General features: G+C 40.8%; 1 protein-coding gene across 1 annotated transcript; it reads left to right on the top strand.

Moving 5' to 3' along the window:
* Nucleotides 1–7104: 7104 nt before the first annotated feature.
* Nucleotides 7105–8043, top strand: LOC121562721 (olfactory receptor 6N1-like). Its single transcript, XM_045218971.1, has one exon. It carries the CDS (start codon nt 7105–7107, stop codon nt 8041–8043), a length of 939 nt encoding a protein of 312 aa, XP_045074906.1.
* Nucleotides 8044–10306: the final 2263 nt, after the last annotated feature.

Genomic DNA, 10306 nt, shown 5'->3' with positions numbered 1-10306 from the left:
TGGTGATGTAGAGGTTAACCCAGGCCCTGTAGCCCCCAGTATCACTCCTACTCCCCAGCCGTTATCATTTGTTGACTTCTGTAACCGTAAAAGCCTTGGTTTCTTGCACGTTAACATCTGAAGCCTCCTCCCTAAGTTTGAGTTATTCACTGCATTAGCACACTCTGCCAACCCTGATGTTCTAGCAGTGTCTGAATCCTGGCTTAGGAAGGCCACCAAAAATTCAGAAATGTCCATCCCCAACTACAACATTTTCCGTCTCGATAGAATTGCCAAAGGGGGGTGGGGTTGCAATCTACTGTAGAGATAGCCTGCAGAGCTCTATCATACTATGCAGGTCTGTGCCCAAACAGTTTGAGCTTCTACTTCTAAAAATCCACCTTTCCAGAAATAAGTCTCTCACTGTTGCCGCTTGCTACAGACCCCCCTCAGCCCCGAGCTGTGCCCTGGACACCATATGTGAACTGATTGCCCCCCATCTATCCTCAGAGATCGTACTGCTTGGTGACCTAAACTGGGATATGCTTAACACCCCAGCCAACCAACAATCTAAACTAGATGCCCTCAATCTCACACAAATGATCAACGAACCTACCAGGTACAACCCTAAATCTGTAAACATGGGCACCCTCATAGATATCATCCTGACAAAAGTACCCTCTAAATACACCTCCGCTGTCTTCAACAAGGATCTCAGCGACCCCTGCCTTATTGCCTGCGTCCGTAATGGGTCAGCGGTCAAACGACCACCCCTCATCACTGTCAAACGCTCCCTAAAACACTTTAGCAAGCAGGCCTTTCTAATTAACCTGGCCCGGGTATCCTGGATGGATATTGACCTCATTCCATCAGTAGAGGATGCCTGATTGTTCTTTAAAAGTGCTTTCCTCTAAATCTTAAATAAGCATGTCCCATTCAAAAAATTCAGAACTAAGAACAGATATAGTCCCTGGTTCACCCCAGACTTGACTGCCCTTGACCAGCACAAAAACATTCTGTGGCATGCTGCATTAGCATCGAACAGCCCCTGTGATATGCAACTTTTCAGGGAAGTCAGGAACCAATATACACAATCAGTTAGGATTGGACACTGTAAAGGCCATGGAGAATAAGAGCACCTCCTCCCAACTTCCCACTGCACTGAGGCTAGGCAACACTGTCACCACCGATAATTCTACAATAATCGAGAATTTCAAAAAGCATTTTGTTATGGCTGGCCATGCTTTCCACCTGGCTACCAATACCCCGGCCACAAGCTCTGAAAAATCTGGACCCCTAAAAATATGGTGGGCTAGACAATCTGGACCCTTTCTTTCTCAAATTAGCCACAGAAATTGTCGCAACCCCTATTACTAGGCTGTTCAAACTCTCTTTCGTAACGTCTGAGATCCCTAGAGACTGGAAAGCTGCCGCGGTCATCCCCCTCTTCAAAGGGGGTGACACTCTAGATCCAAACTGTTACAGACCTATATCCATCCTGCCCTGCCTTTCGAAAGTATTTGAAAGGCAAGTTAACAAACAGATCACCGACCATTTCGAATCCCACTGTACCTTCTCCGCTATGCAATCCGGTTTCCGAGCTAGTCATGGGTGCACCTCAGCCACGCTCAAGGTCCTAAACGATATTATAACCACGATCGATAATAGACAGTACTGTGCAGCCGTCTTCATAGACCTGGCCAAGGCTTTCGACTCTGTCAACCACCATATTCTTATTGGCAGACTAAATAGCCTTGGTTTCTCAAATGACTGCCTCTCCTGGTTCACCAACTACATTTTTACATTTTTTACATTTTAGTCATTTAGCAGACGCTCTTATCCAGAGCGACTTACAGTTAGTGAGTGCATACATTTTTCATACTGGCCCCCTGTGCTCTACCAACTGAGCTACAGGAGACTACTTCTCAGATAGAGTTCAATGTGTCAAATCGGAGGGCCTGTTGTCTTGGTCTCTGGCAGTCTCTATGGGGGTACCACAAGGTTCAATTCTCTGGCCGACTCTATTCTCCGTGTATATCAAGGATTTCGCTCTTGCTGCTGGTGACGCTCGGATCCACCTCTATGCGGACGACAACATTTTGTGTACATCTGGCCCTTCATTGGACACTGTGTTAACAAACCTCCAAACGAGCTTCAACGCCATATAACACTCCTTCCATGGACTCCAACTGCTCTTAAACACTAGTAAAACTAAATGCATGCTCTTCAACCGAACGCTGCTTGCACCTGCCCACCCGACTAGAATCACTTATCTTGGTGGGTCTGAACTAGAGTATGTGGACAACTACAAATACCTAGGTGTCTGGTTAGACTGTAAACTCTCCTTCCAGACTCACATTAAGCATCCCCAATCAAAAGTTAGATCTAGAATCAGCTTCCTATTTCGCAACAAAGCCTCCTTCACTCATGCTGCCAAACATGCCCTCGTAAAACTGACTATCCTACCGATCCTTGACTTTGGCGATGTCATTTACAAAACAGCCTCCATCACTCTACTCAGCAAATTGTATGTAGTCTATCACAGTGCCATCCGTTTTGTCACCAAATCCCCATATACTACCCACCATTATGACCTGTACACTCTTGTTGGCTGGCCCTCACTACATATTCGTCGCCAAACCCACTGGCTCCAGGTCATCCATAAATCACTGCTAGGCAAATCCCCGTCTTATCTTAGCTCACTGGTCACCATAGTAACACCCACCCGTAGTCTGCGCTCCAGCAGGTATATCTCACTGGTCATCCCCAAAGCCAACACCTCCTTTGGCCGCCATTCCTTCCAGTTCTCTGCTTCCAATGACTGGAACGAACTGCAAAAATCTCTGAAGCTGGAGACTCTTATCTCCCTCACTAACTTTAAGCGTCAGTTGTCAGAGCAGCTTACCGATCACTGCACCTGTACACAGCCATTCTGTAATTAGCCCACCCAACTACCTCATCCCCATATTGTTATTTATTTTGCTAATTTGCACCGCAGTATCTCTATGTGCACATCATCTTTTGCACATCTATCATTCCAGTGTTAATTCGAAATTATAACTATTTTGCACTATGGCCTATTTATTGCCTTACCTCCATAACTTACTACATTCGCACACACTGTATATATATTTTCTGTTGTATTTTTGACTTTATGTTTTGTTTACCTCATATGTAACTCTGTGTTGTTGTTTTTATTGCACTGCTTTGCTTTATCTTGGCCAGGTCGCAGTTGTAAATGAGAACTTGTTCTCAACTGGCTTACCTGGTTAAATAAAGGTTAAATAAAAAAATATATATATATACAAATCCTTCCTTTTGACACATGGTCTTGATAGAAGATGAAGCAGCCAATTTAGCTGCGCAGTCAGCCTTGGCGTTCCCCAGAGAAATGTTGTTGTTAGAGGAAGAATGTGCCTGACACTTGATTATAGAAATAGAGGAGGGCAGCTGGACAGCCTTTAAGAAAGATGAAACAAGATCACTGTGTGCAATCTGTTTTCTAGACGAGGGCAAAAACCCTCTATTATTCCACAATGTTCCAAAATCATGCACAACACCAAACACATATCTACTATCAGTGTAAATGTTAACAGAGTTGTCCTTCCCCAAAATACAAGCTCTATTCATGCCAAATAGTTCTGCCACCTATGTAAATAAGTGTGAGGGCCCTTTTCGATTTCTCTTTGTAGACTCATCTACAAAAAACTCAAAGTCTGGATTGTCTAACGGGGTGTCTCTCAAGTCCACCCTAGGGCTACAGCTAACTTCAATAGCTAAATCACAATCATGGTCTTCACCGGCATCTGCTGTAGGGAGAAGAGTTGAAGGGTTAAGAATTGTACATAGTTTCAGAGTAACATGGGACATTGTCAACAGAATGTTCTGATAGTCTAGCAGTTTCGCAGGCATCAAAAGAGCTGTTCTTGCCTGTGTAATAATTGCGTGCACAGCATGGGGCACATGTACCGTTAGAGGAGACATTGCCACAATATCAGAACTTGCCAAAACAGCCTCAGTAGCAGCCACTACTGATCTCAACTTCACTCGCCTCCATCTTTCTCCCATAAATACAATCCTGCAGCGGTTGAACTAATTCATTGCCACTTATCTATCTTTGGAGAGGGCATAGCAGGTTTAGGCAAAGCTTTAATTGCCTCTAATCTATCTTTGGAGAGGGTGCGACCCTCAGAAGTAATGTCATGACCCAAATATTTAAAGGAGCTCTGGCATAATAGCATTTTACTGGGGGAAACTTTATGACAATTTTCTTCCCCCAAATAATCAAAAATGCCCAAGTGTCCCAGTGACATATATCCTCTGATTGTGAGCAAACCAACAAATCGTCCACATACTTAACCAAAATACTCCCTCCAGGAGCAACAAAAAAAGAGAAGAGAAAAGAAAGAAAGCATGAGCTAAATCAATTACTAAAGAACAACAACTACTAGGAAGCACCTGGGATAAGTTCTTGTGCTGACGTTGCTTCCAGAGGCAGTTTGGAACTCGGTAGTGAGTGTTGCCACCGAGGACTGACGATTTTTACGTGCTTCAGCACTCTGTGGTCCCGTTCTGTGAGCTTGTGTGTCCTACCACTTCGCGGCTGAGCCGATGTTGCTCCTAGACGTTTCCACTTCACAATAACAGCACTTACAGTTGACTGGGGCAGCTGTAGCAAGGTAGAAATTAGACTAACTGACTTTTTGGAAAGGTGGCATACTATGACGGTGACACGTTGAAAGTCACTAAGCTCTTCAGTAAGGCCATTCTACTGCCAATGTTTGTCTATGGAGATTGCATGTCTGTGTGCTCGATTTTATACACCTGTCAGCAATGGGTGTGGCTGAAATTGCCGAATCCACTAAGTGTCCACATACTTTTGTATATATAGTGTATCTCCTATCACAGCCATTAAATAATAATAATAATATAATATAATAATAATAAGCCATTTAGCAGACGCTTTTATCCAAAGCGACTTACAGTCATGCGTGCATAAATTTTTTGTGTATGGGTGGTCCCGGGGATCGAACCCACTACCTTGGCGTTATAAGCGCCGAGCTCTACCAGCTGAGCTGTAACTGATTTAAAGTCACCATTGGCCTCATGGTGAAATCCCTGAGCGGTTTCCTTCCTCTCCGGCAACTGAGTTAGGAAGGACGCCTGTATCTTTGTAGTGACTGAGTGTATTGATACTCCATCCAAAATGTAATTAATAACTTCACCATGATCAGAGGGATATTCAATGTTTGCTTTTTTTTTTACCCATTTACCATCTACTTCTTTGTGTGAGGCATTGTAAAACCTCCCTGGTCTTTGTGGTTGAATCTGTGTTTGAAGTTCACTACTCGGCTAAAGGAACTTACATATAATTGTATGTGTGGGGTACAGAGATGAGGTAGTCATTCAAAAACACAATTGTTGCACAAAGAGTGACACCATGCAACTTATTATGTGACTTGTTAAGCACGTTTACTCCTTAACTTATTTAGGCCTCCTGTAGCTCTGTTGGTAGAGCATGGAGCTTGCAACGTCAGGGTTGTGGGTTTGATTCCCACGGGGGGCCAGTATGAAAAATGTATGCGCTCACTATCTGTAAGTCGTCTGCTAAATGACTAAAATGTAAATTTAGGCTTGATATAACAAAGTGGTTGAATACTTATTGACTCAAGACATTCCAGCTTTTCATTTTTCATTAATTTGTAAACATTTCTAAAAACATAATTCCACTTTGACATTATGGGTTATTGTGTATAGGCCAGTGACACAAAATCTCAATTTAATCAATTTTAAATTCAGGCTGTAACACAACAAAATGTGGAAAATGTCCAGTTTTGATACTTATAGTAACAATAATTAATGGGGGTAAGGATGGTGAAAATCAGACGTAAATAATTTGCTAATTTGTAACATATTGTCATTTACCTTTTATTCACTTGCTGATATTCATTGGTTACTTGTCCCTCAAAGAATTGACTTTAAAATTCTCCTCCTCATCTACAAAGCCTTAAATGGCATCGGACCTGCCTATCCGTCAGACCTACTATCCCCCCATGAACCTCCACACATCCTAAATTTAAGCCACGCCAAACTGCTCCATGTAGCCAGGACCTGGATACACACAATAGAGGGTTGTTTCTTTTGCTCCCACGCACCACGCCTTTGGAACTCCCTTTCTGACAATATCAGGGCTGTTCAGACTGTTGGGGCCTTTAAAACAGGCCTTAAGACTCAGCTCTATGAGCCTTCCCATCCTCCTAGACTTTGATTGTTGTTTTCATGATTTGGTTATATATATTTTGTAGTCTTTTTTTTGTTTATCTTTCATTTTATGCACTTTGAGATTATTATTTTACAATGAAAAGCACTTTACAAATGTAATACATTTGTATTGTTATTATTTAAATAAAAAAAACAGAAGCTCATTACTTTGAATTCCTTACTTAAATTGACAGTTTTGCCAGAGGCTGCTGTATCTAAGTATATAACAAATCAAGAAATGAAAAACTGTCTGGATCGATTGACAACAGTGGATGAACTGATGTAAATGTGACAAAGGTAAGCCCACCTTATAACCATTACATAATTTTTTTTTACAATTTATTCATTTAGCAGACGCTCTTATCCAGAGCAACTTACATTATTTATTATATGATTATTTTAATCAGCTATGTAGTGCTAGGGCAAAAAAAAAAACACCCCTTGGGGTCCCCAGGACCGAGTTTGGGAAACGCTGCCTTAAAGGGACCTAATGGGAATATCGCCGAATGTCCTTACGACGTTCCCTGTTTGCTGGGTTAATACTACAATCCCATAGAGTAAATAGAATCAAATGAGTTGCTTGTCATAAACTCAATATAGATCCATCTCTATGGAGAGGTTACATGTTGACACTGAAACTACAATCCCATGTGAGCAAACACTATGATATATTTAGAGGCTAGTAGGACAAGTTATTGGAGCTGTATCCCTCTGTCAAGCAAGAAGACGTTTCATGGAGACAAGTTTCTGAGCCTACACAGAATCAAATGATTCACACTTGAATTCATCACATCCATACACACTCAAGCCTTGTAAGGACTAAGAATTGCTGCATTGACCAGAGGAAGAAAACTAACAAAAGCTATGGAGAACTCAACCCAAGTCAAGTTCTTTTATCTCTTTGGCTTACAAGAGACATTTAACAACAAATCGGTCTATTTTATCTTGTCTCTTATCACATACCTTCTCATCATCACTGTGAATCTGACTCTGATCATAACAATCATTCAGGAGAAAGGTCTCCATGAGCCCATGTATATCTTTCTGTGTAGTCTATGTGTCAATGGATTGTATGGAACTGCTGGTTTCTACCCAAAGTTCTTACTGGACCTTCAGTCAGATGTTCAGGTGATATCTTATGGTGGATGTTTGACTCAAGCCTATGTAATATACACATCTGTCATGTGTGAAATTTCTATCCTAACAGTGATGTCTTACGACAGGTATGTGGCAATATGTAGACCACTACTATATCATACCATTGTGACATCTTTAACTGTTAGAAAGTTACTCTTATTTTCTTGGTGTTATCCTTTATTTATAGCACTCATAACAGTTAGTTTAACTGCCAGACTTCCTTTGTGTGGATCTCGCATTGATAAACTCTTCTGTGACAATATGTCTATAGTAAACCATTCATGTTTACCCATTACCATCAATCGGATTTGGAGCTATTGTCTAATAGCGGTTCATTTTTTACAGATACTTCTCATTGCATTTTCTTACTGTCAGATCGTAAGGTCTTGTGTAAAGTCAGCTAAGGGAAGGATTAAGTTCACACAGACATGTGTACCACATTTATTGACAATGGTTATTTTCATCACAGTGACTCTATTTGACATTTTGCAAGGGTGGATAAATAAGGTAAATATTACTCTAAATATGCGTAATGCAATGGCTGTACAATTCCTTGTTATACCACCTGTGTTAAACCCTGTCATATATGGACTTAACCTCCAGAAAATTAGAAGGGCAGTTTTTAGAAAGTGTAATCCACATAAAATCATTGATATGAGACGTTAGTTACACAATCTTACACAACAGGGACACTTCCCGATATCAGAAGTCAACAAAATTAAAAGTAAAATCTTCCAAAACTGTTGCAAGGTTAAATTGCCCCTTATTTCTTTATCTATTGCCCTCTTCTGGAAAAGTGATTTATAAATATTCCAAGAATAGACTACTTGTAGCACACTTCAGAAGGTGAATGGGCAAGACACAAAATGTAAGTGCCTTTGAAATAAATGGGTATGGTAGTAGGTGCCAGGTGCACTGGTGTGTGTCAAGAACTGCAACGCTGCTGGTTTTTTCACACAACAGTTTCCCATGTAGAATATACACTGAGTGTACAAAACATTAAGAACACCTATTGAGTTGCACCCAGTTCAAAAGCACTTACATTTTGTGTCTTGCCCATTCACCCTCTGAAAGGCACACATACAAAATCTATTTCTCAATTGTCTCAAGGCTTAAGAATACTTCTTTAACCTGTCTCCCTTTCATCTACACTTATTGAAGTGGATTTAACAAGTGACATCAATAAGGAATCATAGCTTTCACCTGGATTCACCTGGTCAGTCTATCTCATGGAAAGAGCAGATGTTTTTAATGTTCTGTCCAAAGGATGGTCTATATTTTAATTTACATAAGTATTCAATACATGTTAGAATCACCTTTGGCAGCGATTACAGCTGTAAGTCTCTAAGACCTTTACACACCTGGATTGTATATTATTTGAACATTACTATTAAAAAAATTCTGTCAAGTTCGTTGTTGATCATTGCTATTTTCAAGTCTTCCATAGATTTTCAAGTCAATTTAAGTCAAAACTGTAATTAGGATACTCAGGAACATTCAATGTCATCTTGGTAAGAAACTCCAGTGTATATTTGGCCTTGTGTTTTAAGTTATTGTCCTGCTGAAAGGTGAATCTGTCTCCCAATTTCTGTTGGAAAGCAGACTGAGCCAGGTTCAGCATTTTGCCTGTGCTTAGCGCTGTTCCATTTATTTTTATCCTAAAAACTCCCTAGTCCTTGCCGATGACAAACATACCCATAACATGATGCAGCCACCACCATGCTTGAAAATATGAAGAGTGGTCATCTATGGTGTCAAATCCGATTAAAAGTCGAACAGGCACAAGATGGCTCATGCGAGCAAGATGAAATATAATTGCAAACACTGAGTCGAGAGAGAAGAAATGTGGTCGAGTGAGCAGAGGATGGGGTCCCGCAAGTGCGCAGGCTAGTCGAGAGTGCAAATTCAACTTGAGAGCTTGCAATTGTGACTTTGAGCAAGCAGAACATCGTTGCCACAGATTTTTTTTTTTATGTCTTAAACCGTACATATAGAACTGTAAGCAAAGAAACTTTATTTGAATGCATTAAATTGTCCACCAGCAATAGTCAATTGTCATTGTCAAGTTTTCACTCATTTGTTTTTCAAATTGCTCTCACTCAAGTCTTAGCACCTTTGGGTTTGGATTTCAGGCTGATGGGGGTGGGCTTAAAGGTGGGTGCGTGTCTAGAAACCTTAGATTGGTCACTTTCACTGGAGTGATGGAAGAACAAACAAATTCCTGCCATCGGCCAGTCCACTGTTGTGATTGGCTTTTACAAGCCTTCTGTTTGCGATGGACTGCAGAGCAGTCTGTTTAGCTAGCTAGCCGGCTTCAGCAGTAAGCGCCAAATGACTTGGGGAAATCCAGCAGCTTGATAATCAAATTAATTGGGAAATCAATTATAATAGGTATACTATACATTGTGTTGAGTGGAATCTACTTGCTAAAGTTAGCTAGTTAATTACTTGTTAGCCTGCAACGTTTGTCTGTAAAATGAAAAGCAGACAGTCAGCTCTAGCAAACACCATAAAACGAGTCCACTAATTGCAAACAGGAGCCAATATTTAAGGTATTAAACCCAAGGACACACACACACACACACAGCACATGGGGATATTTAATTATATAAAGACACAAAGGGGGAGAATCTGCTACCTGCAACAGTTCATACAGTACATAAAGTGCCTTCTGAAAGTATTCAGACCCCTTGACTTTTTTCACAATTTGTTACGTTACAGCGTTGTTCTAAAATTGATTAAATAATTTCCCCCCCTCACCAATCTACACACATTACCACATAATGACAGAGCAAAAACAGGTTTGTAGAAATGTTTGCTAATTTATAAAAAAAATATATATATAATAATATCACAATTACATAAGAATTCAGACCCTTTACTCAGTACTTTGTTAAAGCACCTTTGGCAGCGGTTACAGCATTGAGTC

This window comes from Coregonus clupeaformis, unplaced genomic scaffold (genome assembly GCF_020615455.1).
Source record: "Coregonus clupeaformis isolate EN_2021a unplaced genomic scaffold, ASM2061545v1 scaf1939, whole genome shotgun sequence".
NCBI lineage: Eukaryota > Metazoa > Chordata > Actinopteri > Salmoniformes > Salmonidae > Coregonus > Coregonus clupeaformis.
This window is presented reverse-complemented; position numbering and strand designations above follow the sequence as displayed.

Coding starts and splice junctions, on each gene's coding strand:
- LOC121562721 (XM_045218971.1), top strand. CDS start 7,105: ATGGAGAACTCAACCCAAGTCAAGTTCTTTTATCTCTTTGGCTTACAA.